This window comes from Protopterus annectens, chromosome 4.part0, assembly GCF_019279795.1.
Source record: "Protopterus annectens isolate FY-2018-M chromosome 4.part0, PAN1.0, whole genome shotgun sequence".
NCBI classification, from domain to species: Eukaryota; Metazoa; Chordata; order Ceratodontiformes; family Protopteridae; genus Protopterus; species Protopterus annectens.
The window spans coordinates 1,384,439,842-1,384,454,180 of record NC_056733.1 but is presented as its reverse complement, the minus strand read 5'-3'; the positions used below and the strand labels follow the sequence as shown (position 1 = coordinate 1,384,454,180).

Sequence of the window (14,339 nt, the reverse complement as noted above, 5' to 3'; positions counted from 1 at the left end):
TCTCAATGTATTGGTAATAGTGGACACAAGTCCGAAAAGATTATTGTACAGTCTGCATCTAAGTGTACTGAGGATCATAAACTTCATCTCCAGTCAATTTTTATCAAAAGTTGTTAATTATGTTAAACCTGTTTTATGCTCAAATTAAGTGCATTCATAATGTAGCAATTCTAATATTAAAATAATTTATTTTAAGGGTTACTATTTTACTGATGAATTTCCACCAAACAGTTATTGTTTTAAGTAGATTATGAATTGCCTAATACATTAACATCTGATGTGCTGGCTGAGTCATTTTTTTAAACATCTGAAGACTATAATCATATATTCACAAAACAAGTATGCAATTGTGAACAATTTGAATCTAATCTGTCAGCATGCGCCATATCATAACAACCAGCAATTCCTTTAGTATAAAATTCAGGACCCATTCCAGCTTTCTTATGTGTTGAGGCCTATACACTCCTCTGGGCCACAAAGATCTCCCAGATAGCTGTTTGTTAAACAGACTATCACTTTGGGGGTAACTTCACCTCCACTGTGTGCATGGACAAGGGCTAGTGATTCCTGGATATGGCTCTTTTAATATCGTCATGTGTGCTGCCCTCTCCAGTATATAAATTACTGGCCTTGAATGGCCATTAAGTTTTCATTGCTACTGATGCCTTTTTACCAGTTCCAAATGGCCTATCATGACCTTAGGCTAGACAATTTCCCAAGGAGATATCACACCTTCCAAGGAAGTTAGCCAAGGATTCTGCTTGGCTGCAATACAGACTGAAGTTTCTAAGCAGATATGCACATACCTCGAGGCTTCAGTCTTCCATCTTCACTACCTCTTCACTCATCATCCCTGTGTTCTGAAGCAGAATCATTTTGAGATGTGAATGGTTTGGTCTACCTTTCAGCTCAGGTGTCTGGACGCAGGTTTGTTTTAGTGTCAGATTCATTCTGTCTTCTTTTCCTTCTCCCATCAACAGTGATCTCCATGACTGTTTATAAAGTTGCTTTTTTCTTTGGCTAGAATAAGGACAGCTAACAAGGCAATTGGGTGCCATCTTATGGAACACTCAAACAAAGACATCCAAGGTTGCCAATCCATTCTGAAGGTTGCATTCAGTTTTTCTCTGCAGTGAGGAACAGCTGTCATACTGCCCTATAGCCATATTCTTTCTATTACGTAACCTTGTGTCTAGTAGCCATTGATATATGATACCTACCAGCTTCCTACATTTAGAAAATGGAACTGTTCCTGTGTTGTTCTAAGGGATGCTACTGAGGATTTATGGTTGGTATATTAGGCCTTTGCCAGGCAAGCTTTTGGGTAGTTCTCACTGTATTATGTTTGCATCCATTCATGGACTGTCATTTTAGGTTCAGTTTATTAGCCCTTCAAGAGTTATTTGTAGTACTAATAAACAGGAACAAAGCACCAGATGAAACAACGAAGATGCAAACAATTTATTGGGCTAATACAGAACTCCAAAAGCAACAGCAAATCCAATACGCAGTGTAACACACTTCAAACGTTTCGTCACTCCTTCATCAGACAATGCATAAAACACACATTTTTACCCATAAGTCCATTATTTAAATACAATTACTGTTTCAAATTCACCAATCATCAAGCTGAATTAATTAGTCATATCTTATATTAAACCACATAAAAAAGTGCATAAAAAAGTACAAAACAGGTTATTGAAAATGATGATGATACATGTCATATCTTAATAAAATAAATATATATATATATAATAGAATGCTTTAATAAATATTAGTTTATACATTTATAATAGATCAATAAATAAACATAAATATAATACCTAAAATCCATTTAAAATGTATTTGAAATATATTTAAAAATATGTTATAAAACAATACCACACTCTACTGGTACAAAATGGTATTGCACTACTATCCTTGTATTCATGCATGATTTGTAATGAATGTTATACTATGTTATAATTTAGCTGCTCTTAGTTTTAAAAAAATTAAAATTCACCTTTCTACCCCAAAATTTTGGTTTAGGGTATTGTATCATAGTTTTGTACTCATGTGTATCCCTGTCTATTTTATTAACTTTTCTATGTTGCACTTCAATATGCATTTTATGTTGGAAAAAGTGAAAGGATGATTAAACAAAGGATTTATGAACATTTATATGATATTAGAACATCTTGTACCAACAATTCTCTGTATAAACATACATTAGTTTGTAAAGAATCAAGTTTTGAATTTTTTGTAGTGGAGGTTGTGCCTATTGACCCTAGAGGGGGCATGTGGGAAACACTACTAGAATACAGAGAATTGTATTGGCAAATAACTTTGGAATCAAATAAACATCCGGGTATCAATGATATGGTGTCTCTGGCACCAGTTTTAAAACTAAGAGCAGCTAAATTATAACATAGTATAACATTCATTACAAATCATGCATGAATACAAGGATAGTAGTGCAATACCATTTTGTACCAGTAGAGTGTGGTATTGTTTTATAACATATTTTTAAATATATTTCAAATACATTTTAAATGGATTTTAGGTATTATATTTATGTTTATTTATTGATCTATTATAAATGTATAAACTAATATTTATTAAAGCATTCTATTATATATATATATATTTATTTTATTAAGATATGACATGTATCATCATCATTTTCAATAACCTGTTTTGTACTTTTTTATGCACTTTTTTATGTGGTTTAATATAAGATATGACTAATTAATTCAGCTTGATGATTGGTGAATTTGAAACAGTAATTGTATTTAAATAATGGACTTATGGGTAAAAATGTGTGTTTTATGCATTGTCTGATGAAGGAGTGACGAAACGTTTGAAGTGTGTTACACTGCGTATTGGATTTGCTGTTGCTTTTGGAGTTCTGTATTAGCCCAATAAATTGTTTGCATCTTCGTTGTTTCATCTGGTGCTTTGTTCCTGTTTATTAGTACTGCCAGCACCTTCCTTTGAACTCGGTTTTTTATTTGTAGTACATTATACATGGATTGCTATCTTGGCTGTCCTTATATGGTCTGGTTTTGGACTTAGAGCTGATGTTCCCTATAGCTTCTTGCTTGCCTTATGCTAAGTCCAAGTTCAGTGTTGACAGACCCCTGCTTGAACAGCTCCCTTGCCCTTAATTTTCTTACGGAACTCTTGCTAGGGTATTCAGATCCTTCACAGCTTGTCTCTCAGACATACCAGATCCCTTGATGGTTTCCTGGTCCAGTGGTACACCATGAGGGTTGCTTCCCACCTTCGCTGTCTTGCATGAGTAAGTACTGGTCTTTCGCTGGCAGACACCTTAGAGACAGCTCTGTGTCTTTGGGCACTGATGTACCAGATAGTGTTGGGATCTTCTTCACTCCCCTAACTGACTAGGTACAGCCATGCTTTGACTGGTGAGCTGTGCTCTCTTTCTTATTTATATTGTGGTCCATCTTGCAGTTAAACATTGCAATGTTTTCTGAGGAAAATCCCTGTCAAGTTACAATCCTGCAGGTTACAGGGATCAGCTGATCAAAGTCTTAGATATCTCCAGGGATACTCTGTATGCCTTGATTCTAGAACCTTATAAATCCAGTGGCTGAGGGTCCAATCCTGTTTATATCTTAACTTGATAGCGGCATAATACAGTCTGTTTTATCAGCAAAGAACAACACCAAACCAACGATTAAAGGACAAACTGTAGCAACAAAAACAGCAAGTAAGTAAAAACTCAGTTTGTCTACCGAGACTCGAGGCATAAACGTCCACAGGCCAGAAGTAGAGGTAAAAACACAGTATGTTTTGTCTCATTTTATGGGTTATAATGTCTCAACTGGATGGATGACACTTTCAGAGAGATATGCATTCATCCCTACTTGTTGTGTCTTCTCAATGACTTCCTGTTTGGAACCAAACTGGGTTTACATGGCTGAAAGACATCTTGGATGGTGGGGTATTTTTCCTCAATAGAGCTTCAAAGTGTTTTGGGGCTTTGTTTCTGGAAGGGGTTCTCCAATATGAAAGTTCACCAACTCTTCCACATGCAGCAAGAACCAGCCATCCACTTGAAATCCATGCATAAAGTGAGCTTCCTGTTTCAATAAGTGGTTGGGAATCCTTTGTTTGAGTCCTATTATTAGGGGAGGTGTCTCTACAGAACTAGAAGTGCTCCTAAATACCAGACAGGTGTACTAAATCTATACATGCTCTCCAGGTGGGTTGTTTAGGGCAATCCCCTCCAAACCCATTTCATATGAGGTTTGGTCAGGACCCTTCCTTACAGTCTTTCTTTGCCTGTTTTTTTTTTTTTTTTTTTGCTTTGTTTTCTTAGCAATTCAGAATCTGTTGATGGAGAAGTGTGCAATGGATCATGATTAGGGGGAAATGCAAAACTACCCTGGGAGAGATTTTACCCACTGGCTTCAGCATGCACAGACTGAGTTTGCCCTGTCAGAAAGGAAGATAGCAGCCTCCAAGCAGATCTAATGTCATGTAACTTCTTTTCAAATCAAAAACAGCTCTGGTGAATCTCTATTCCCAAACAAAGTCGCCAAAACATGGAATACTCTGCCTCCTGACCTCAGGCTACAACAATGCACACCCACCTTCAAAAGCTTCCACAAATCACACCTCTTCACCAACCACCTATGTAGCTGCAAAGGTCCTCTCTGAAGCCTCCCCCTACAGTAAGAAGTTAACTGATACTTCTGGGAAATACTGATACTGCGCTCTACCCAAGTTATATTTGTAGCACAACTTTATAATTCTTTTTGTTAACCTATCTGCAGCATACTTCCTTATATGTTGTTACACTTCACACTTTGTAACCTTTAATTCCACCATGTATATTACTCTTTACTCTGCAACCGTATGTATTAATCCTTATTCTGTAACTGTGTGGAGCTTTTCTCCCCAGGACTCCGCTGAAAACAGACACTAGCTGTTCAGTCAAACTATCCTGGTAAACAAATGATAAATAAATAAATCAAGAACCAGGAAGGCAACCAATGAATTGGGGAAGCACTGCATATGACTCTCTATTTCACTTGCAAAAAGCAAAAATGGTGAGGATGGTGTGAGTTACAGACTTTTATATACCGATGGAAGGCCTGCAGTTGGCCACAGCATGGGGCACAACCTTGCAGCTCCTAGTGATAAAGTACAGTTGTGTACACTTACCATAAATGTAGATGTTCGCGTGTATGCACTGTTGCAGTCATTACATTTGGGTAATCTGCTGGCAGGTTGCCCTGAGTCGGCCTGATCAACAAAGTCTTGGGTCCTGTGTCGGTTGCTATCCCTTCTTCCATGACGTCAGGTTGTCAGGGGTATAAAACATGCAGCCGACGCCATTACATCAGTTTTTCTTGCCCCAGATGTCAGGTGCCCCCCAAATGGGGAGCATAATATATAAGAAATTAAAAACACAAAAATATATACCTCCAAACAAAAGCAGAAACACCAAAAATGCTTTTAAGCATAGTAAAAGAAAGTAAAGGTTTAGTAAGAGAAAAAACAGGGGGCTGGAGGGAGGGTAACCAGGACTGCAACAATGAATACACTCGAACATCTACATTTATGGTAAGTGTACACAGCTGTACTATGTTCTTCGTGTTTCACTGTTGCAGTCATTACATTTGGGTAGATTCCCAAAGCTATGGTTGGGAGGATGGATTTATACAGCATTAGGAACAGCTATAAGGCCCTGCAAAACAGCAGTGGCAAAGCCAGCTCTGGATTTAGAGAAAATTGGTAAGTGATAATGCTTGGTGAAAGTATGAACTGAACTCCAGGTAGCAGCGTCTAGAATATCCCTGGTAGGAACACCTCTGAGAAAGGCTGTAGAAGTACATGCAGCCCTGGTGGAATGAGATCTGATCCCCTGGGGATAGGTTTGCCATGGTGATATAGCAGAAATGAGTACAGTGGATTATCAATTTAGAAATGGTTTGCTTTGAAATAGCCTTCCCCTCTGCCCCTGCAGCAAACGCTACCAGCTGTTGTTCAGATTTTCTTCGAGATTTAGTCCTGTCCAAGTAGAATCTAAGTTGTCTGTGTACATCCAATGAATGCAGAATCCGCTCCTCCTTGTTCTGTGGATTGGGAAAGAAAGTTGGCAAATGAATAGACTGATTAAGAGCCACACTGGATACCACCTTGGGCATGAAGGATGGATTGGTCCTGAGTGACACCTTGTCTGCATGAAAGATGATAAAAGGCTCCACTGCCATAAGGGCCTGTAATTCAGATATCCTTCTAGCTGAAGTGATTGCTAAAAGGAAGGCTGTTTTCCAAGAAAGAAATTTTAAGTCTGCAGTAGCAGCTGCCTCGAAAGGAGGTAGAGTGAGTTCCTCCAATACAAAGTTAAGGTCCCAGGCAGGAGATGGAGCTCTCCTGGCCGGTCTCAAGTTTTTGGCCCCTCTGAGATACTGCTTTAGCAGAGGATGAGAGAAGAGGGGGGGGTTCTGTGTTGTAATGAGCTGAAATGGAAGAGGCATGGATTTTTTTGGAAGAAAAAGACAGGCCCTTGTGAAGCATCTCAATTAAGTATTGCAAAATCTGAGGTAAATTGGGAGTTGCTGTGCTCATCCCTTCAGATTGATTCCAGCCACAGAATCTTTTCCATTTGTCAGCATAAGATTTTCTAGTACTGGGTCTTCTCTCCTCCAAAATGACATCCATCACGGGTTTGCTGAGGGATGCTAAGGGGGAATTTAAATGATTAGCCAAGCTGCAAGATTCAATGTTTGGAGCTGAGGGTGCAGAATTTGGTTCTCCTGCTGAGACAGTAAGGAAGGTGTCTGAGGCAGGTGCCATGGAGAAATTTGTGGCACACTGCGCAGGAGTGGATACCAATGCTGGTGAGGCCAGTCTGGAGCAATCAAAATCATTTTTGGTTTGTCCTGTTTGACTTTTAGTAGAACATTGGAGAGCAGAGGCAGAGGGGGAAAGGCATAGACTGATAGGTTTTTCCAGCTAAAGGACAGAGCATCCACTTTCCAGGCTTTTTTGTGAGGAGTTCTTGTGCAAAATTTGTCCAACTGGAAGTTCTGGGCTGAGGCAAAAAGATCTATGTCTGGGCTTCCCCATTTGCGTGTCAGCATGTTGAAAATCTGTGGTTCCAGTTTCCATTCGTGTGGGTCCATGAGATTTCTGCTTAGTTCGTCTGCCAGAATATTCAGTTTTCCTGGCAGGAATTGAGCTTGTTGTTGTACTTGGTAGCTCAAGGCCATGTTCCACAATGCCATAGCTAATCTGCAGAGGGGGTAGGAATATGTACCCCCCCTGCTTGTTTATGTACCACATAACCGTGGTGTTGTCCGTCTTTACCATCAGTTGTCCTGGATGAAGGTAGTCCTTGAAGGCTGTCAGAGCATTCTGTACAGCTAGCATTTCTTTTTGATTGATATGAAGGTGCATTTGATTTGGGCTCCATTTGCCCTGAATGCACGTCCCTGCCAGATGAGCCCCCCATGCATAGTCTGATGCGTCTGTAGTTAGGGTTTGGGCGGCAGGGGATGGTATGAATGGCAGTCCCTTGTTTTGGTGGCAGGCCTCTGCTCACCATAGGAACTCTAGGTGCAGGCAAGGTATGATAAGAATCATTGTTTCCAGGCTGTGACAATGTTGATTCCATAAACCTTTTAAGTACAGTCTTGCATATGGAATTAGAAGAATGCAGGAGGCCATGAACCCCAAGGTTTGCAGTATTTGTCTTGCAGATAACAGGGTTTCTGTGGCCGCCTATTTGAAGTAAGTCACCAAATGAATTTGCTTTTCTGGCATAAGGAAAGCCATCTGGGCAGTTGTATTCAAGCTTGCACCCACGAATGTAATTTTTTGAGAGGGTACCAGTTGTGATTTCTTTTCATTTATGGTGTACCCTAGACAATTTAGAACCCTTTTTACAAACGCCAGATGTTTTAGAAGAATGGCCTGGCTTTCTGCCTGAATTAGACAATCGTCCAGGTATGGATATATTTGAATATTTCTTTGCCTGCTAAATGCAATTACTGGAGCCAGGCACTTTGTGAATACCCTGGGCGCAGTAGACAAGCCAAAGGGCAGTGCAGAGAACTGATAATGCAAGTAGCCTGCTTTGAAACGTAGGTATCTTCTGCAAGATTCCCTGATTGGGGTATGCAGGTACGCCTTTTTTAAATCTAGAGTTGCCAACCAGGCATCCTTGCCTAGCATAGGAAGTAACTGGTGAAGAGTCAGCATCTTGAATTTTGGAATGTCCAGAAAGGTGTTTAGAGTAGAGAGGTCCAGAATTGGACGCCATGATTTGTCTTTTCTAGGTACCAGGAATAGTCTGAAATAGAAACCTTGCCCCTTTTCCTCTTCTGGTACTAGTTGAATAGCCCCCATGTTTAGGAGGGAAAGAACTTGTTTCTGAGAATCTTCCCACTGATTTGGGGGCACGTCTGGCCACCCGTTTGGAGCTGGCAACGTGTGGAAATGAAATCTGTATCCCTGGGACACTATATTTAAAACCCATTTGTCCTGGGTTATAAGTTGCCAGTTTTTTTGCATGAAGAGCCAGTTTTCCCTCCAGAGGGGCGGCTAAGAGGTAAGTGCTTGGTAATTTTAAAGGAAAGTCATTGAGACTGTTTACCATAGGGTGGTGTCTTGTTATTTCCAGATTTGGAAGTGGAATCACCCCATTGCTTAGTTCTGAAAGTCCCTTGGAACTGAAACCTGGTGCTTTTGGAATGTATGGGTTTGGCTGGAGTGACTCTGGAAGGAGCTGGAAAGAACTGGTTTTTAGTAGGCCAGTGCCTACTAAATCTTGGAGGTTGTACTTCTAAGAAATCTTTCACAGTTTGCATAGATTTAGCTTTATCTTCCATCTTTTTTAGAACTTCTTCAGCCTTATTGCCAAACAGACGGTCCTGCTGCAAAGGAGCATCCAACAGCTTTGCTTTAAGATGATCAGGCAGAGATTGCTCCTTAAGCCAAGCATGCCTTCTAAGCACAGACCCAGTAACAGCAGCCCTGCAAGAGGCCTCCAAAGAATCAAAACCACATTGCAAAGTATGCTTTCCAACTTGTTCAGCTGAATGTAACAAATCCTGCAAATCCTTATTTTCCACACAGTCAAAAATCCACATCATTTTCTGTTTAAGCAGTCCCATGATATGCTGTTATTTTAGCATATGGAATTGACAGTTTAAAGCCCTGATTGCCAAGGTTGCAGAAGTATAAACCTTTTTACCCCATCTATCCAGCGCCCTGGAGTCTCTATCAGAAGGGGTAGGATTTTTAGCAGTAGAAGCCTTAATGCCCTTGGGCCCCTGAGAAATGGTTTCAGGGTCCGCAACAGGATTTTTGAAAAGGAATTTGTGGAACTCAGGAACCCTGTAATATCTGTTTGATTTATTGGGGCCGGAGGCAGGGAATCAAGGGCCATACTGGATTCCAAAAACACATCATCAACAATGTCTAGAACAGGAGGTATATCCAAAGGCCTATGCTGGGGAAGAAAAAGGAAATCCCTAAGCCTCTTTTTGGATTCAGAAAACTCCTGACTTTCCCAATGGAAATGCTCCCTTAAGGTATGTAAAGTTTCCCCAAAAGAAAAATCCTCAGGGGGAGAAGCAGAGGGAATGGAATCCTCTGCATCAGAGTCCTCATAAGTAGGTATGGACAAATCCAGGTCATTAGAAGAGTCAGAAGAAAAGAGTCCTGTTCAGAAGATTCATAGTCAAGTTCAGCACTAGGCCTCTTAGAAGGGGGGGGGGGGGGTTGACTACCCCTGATTAGAGTAATGAAATTTTCAGCCATTTTGATCATTTGTTTTTTAGGCATAGGGGCCAGAACATGTGGCCTGGGCGTTGGTTTTTTAGACACAGATCAAGGTTTAGGCCTTAGTATTGAAGGTGGAGTCGGTTTAATATGCAAGTCTATAGGCCTGAATACACCCTCAGAAGCCAGTGCCTGCACAGCGGCTCCGGACCCATCCAAGGTAGAGACATCCGCGGGTTCCATAGGTGAAGCATCTCGCGGGATACCGGACTCCGAATGGGTCTCAGTAGAGGCCTGCGAATCAGAAATAGCGGGTATCAGGGACTGCGAAAATGCCTCACTGAGTACCGGCGAACTGGCGATTGGCTTAGGAGAAGCATTGTTGGCAGTTTTGGACCTCAACGGCCTGTCTCTGTCTTTTTCTTTGCATTTTTCGGTATTCTGGTAGTCGGATGGCTAACCAACGTTATTTCTGGATAATTAAACCGAGAACCAAAATATTTAGAAGCAAAAATATACCGACGACGGATAGTGCACTGATTAAATAAAGCACAAAACCGACAGAAAGGTACGTCGTGGTCAGGGCCTAGGCAAGGAATACAGTACAAATGAAAATCCTTATGAGGTATTTGCTTCCCACAAGTAATACAATTATTAACTTTTACTGACATCGGTAAGGAGCAAGAAAAAGTTTCCCCAATGGGGTACTTAGCTTTTAGTTGAAGACTTTGGTTCTGAAACTCGAAAATGAAAATTTCAGGAGTCGGCCAACCGGCACTTGCGAACTGCTTCTGCTTCGGGCACCACGCGGCAAGAAAGACTGATGTAATGGCGTCGGCTGCATGTTTTATACCCCTGATGACCTGAAGTCATGGAAGAAGGGACAGCAACCGACGCAGGACCCAAGACTTTGTTAATCAGGCCAACTGAGGGCAACCTGCCAGCAGATTACCCAAATGTAATGACTGCAACAGTAAAACACGAAGAACATCTAACTAGTCTACAGATCTAGACAGAAAACTGACATCTATTTTTTGCTAGTCATATTTATAATTCAAATACACTGCAGCAGTTAAACACTAACCATAGATTTAATGAGTATGTGTACGAGAAGGGTTGTTGCTTCTTTGCACATGCTTCTCCAGGTCAACAGAAAAATCTGCAGATTTCAGTTAACTGCCAACAAATGTAACTGTACATAACAGCCCAGTTAAAAAAATCATCATAAAACAGATTTAAAGTGAATAAAGGATCTAGTTTGTTTTCCAAATCTGACCTACCTTAGGTCTCCTAATTCCTTTTTTCAGTCCTGGTTTTCTGAGTGTAGACTTTTTAGGCCCTGAAGGTCCCTTAATTCTCGGGGCTGTAGTTGGAGTAATGATAGCTTCAAGTTTTCCTTTCGAACCCCGCTTTTTGGACAGTAGTTCAGGATGAATGTTTGGCAAAACACCACCACTAGCTATAGTGACACCTTTTAGAAGCTAAATGAAAAAATAAAATAGCTTTTCAGAAGACCACATTCTGAGGAGTCAGGGACTTCAACACAACTGTATCGTGAGCATACTAGCAATGTACTGAAACATCCAAAACACTGACATGTTTTTTTTAAATGGAGCATTAAAAAATTCTGCTAATACATTTAAGTTTCCTACACTCCTATCCAGTGCCAGAACATAAAAAAGAATATGTAATGGCCATAGGTCAGTTCACAGAAAGGCAGATCTCTGAATATAAACAAATCACCACCTCCAAAAAACATCAAAAAAACAAAGAACCAAATAAAAAATCAGTGAGATGCAAGTAACTTAACAAACTAAATTTACACCCACAACACTCCCACACACCCACACGCGCGCGCACACACACACACACACACACACACACACACACACACACACACACACACACACACACACACACACACACACACACACACAATGCCTTACATAAAGGATTCAGATAATCGTGAACAAACTCAGGGGACAACAGATGCTGAGGTCTCCCATAATACTGTTTTCTAATTAATCAAGTAAGACTTTCTAACTGAAGGCCATCTGATACATTTTCAAGATCTGAATCACTTCTTCAAAGAATGTAAAAACTGTCTGAAATAAAATTCCAAGCATGAAAGTTGATGGCCTTGAGGACTAAAATTCATTCTGACTTGTTTGCTGTGACAAAACTGATTTAAAAAGAGGTGGTAAAACATAACATGTACAGTATGTGGCTGAGAGTAAAGGTATTACAACTTTGTGAATTAAAGGCTGTCTTGACAAGCCAACAGAATCACCTTGGGAGTTCCCTAGAAAGAAGTTATGCAAATGAAACTCTTTCTTACCACTATTCATGAGTATGGTGTCAACAACTGTTTAATGAGTCTGACAAACAGCTTTGCTTGCTTAGATGGTAAACTTCAGCAGTGTTAAGCTGTGATCCACTGCCCATTTTAAATGCCTCTCTATGCAACAGTAAGCAGGCTACTTTCTGGCTAGTTATATGACCATATGTCTCAAAAATACAAAAATCAATTGGAATTAATCTGTGAATATTCCTAATTTTTGCTCAATGGAAACAACAGAAATTGGGCATCTCTTGTAAAGATAGTGAAAAGCAGGGTACACTGTCTTTTCTAGCAAGGTTTCTTTCTTATGTCTGCCTCGGATTTATGAGTGCATACACACACACGCACACACACACACACACACACACACACACACACACACACACACACACACACACACACACACACACACACACACACACACACACACACACACACACACACACACACACACACACACACACACAAAAAACACTAGTCAAGCAAAGCAAAGCACTAGAAACTAACAAACTAAAGTGGAAACAATTTAAAATAAACAATGAAAACACTTCCAAAAATGTTAAATCCATATGTGCAAGTAAAGTAGTGCAACCATTCCCAATGTTGAGTGAAGTAATACTGGGACAAAATCATACAATCTTTTACAGTCCCAAAATAGTTAACACAGACACTTTATCCCAAAACTTCAAATTTCTTCCCCCAATTCATTAGACAAATAGATGGACTCTAACCAAGTCACACACATAGAAAAGCACTAATCCAAGGGTAAACACAAGAACAAAACCAGCAAACACTACAACAAAAAATGAAAAGCTTTACAGCTAAGGGCTCTGCCCCAGTGGCACTGGGCCAGTGCAACCACAGAATGGAGGACATAACCAATACATACCCTTCCAACTGGGTGCAAAACAGTACAGTTGCACAAGATTCACTTACCAGTAATAGTAGATGCTTGTAGAACACACAGATTTGCTGGCATATTGGTTGTAGTGCTGTAATACCCTCTCTCTGGCAGTCTTTCAAAGCTTTAGTCTCCCTCTGCATGACTGTGGTTCATAGGATCATAGGGAGTTTACTAGGCTATCGACTCGGAGGTCATTTAAAGCCTAGCCATTTCATCCCAATGTAATACCATAGATACACTACTCAATACCCAGGACTGCATTTAGTAATGACTGCCCATGCCCAGGAGGATTTAGGGTGCTATCTCCGGTAAGAATTTACAGTGATCCATCCACTTGTCCAGGTTCCTTTTGAACAGTGTCACAGAGGTGCTCTGTTTCACATGAATTGGTAGCCTATTCCAAAGATGCGGCAGTCACTGGGACACAAATCTGTCCTTTCAGAATGTCCTATTTAAGTAGCAGATCATATTTAGGCCCCTGGAACAGGAACCTCTAGCTAGTCCTGTTTGATTTACAGATGTGCAGCAAGTTCATTACGTTTGGGTCCGAGATTGCACTGTAAGCCAGGCATAACTCTCCTCTAAGAAGTCTATACAATACAGAGTATAGTGACAGGGACTTTAGATGGTCTGAGTAAGGCACATGCTGGAATCCCTCGATCTTCTTTGTTAGAAACCCCTGAGGTCTCTCTAATTGCAGCATGTGCTTTGTATGGTACATGCCAAATGTAGTGTTACACTCAATTATGGGTTTGATTAGGGCTAAGTACAGAGGGTTATACCCTCCTTTGCTCTCGAGGCAATCCCTTTACTAATTGGCTAGGCTTAAAATGGCTCGCAAGGGCAGTTAGCTTAGTACTAACCTATGAACCTATGAACCTAATCGAGTGTATTATGTAGAAAGCCTTCCTTACTACAGTAGACACATGGTGGTCAAAGTTAAGGTCACAATCAACTTGTGATCCCAGATCCCTTACCACTTTGCAGGTACTTAGGGTATTGTTTTTGATTTGATAGTGTGAAGGGACATTGTTTCTGCTGAAGGGAATGATGATGCATTTCTTTGCATTCGGTTTGAGACTGTGACTAAGACACCAGTCGTTGGTCTCTATAAGACCCTCCTGGAGTACACTGACATCATCTGGGGATTCAATAATAGCAACTAGTTTGCAATTGTCCACAAAGTTGGTCAGTCACAACCCCTTAGTTTTGACCTGAACTTCTAAGAAGTATATACCAAACAGTAGGGGAACTTGTGGCACCCCACTGGTGACAGGTCTGTTGGATGATGTGGAGTCACCCAGTTTGATAGTGTGCATACGGTGTGAAGAACCACTCAGCTGCTAGAGCAGT

General features: G+C 40.6%; 1 protein-coding gene across 2 annotated transcripts in view; it reads right to left on the bottom strand.

The window, feature by feature from the left end:
- LOC122799866 (core histone macro-H2A.1) overlaps positions 1-14,339 on the bottom strand; it is a 1,011,703-nt gene that overhangs the window by 686,063 nt on the left and 311,301 nt on the right. For both annotated transcript variants that reach the window (XM_044069220.1, XM_044069221.1), the window contains exon 4: positions 11,022-11,222. In XM_044069220.1, the coding sequence (XP_043925155.1) occupies positions 11,022-11,222 (201 nt within the window). The remainder of the gene's footprint in view (positions 1-11,021; positions 11,223-14,339) is intronic.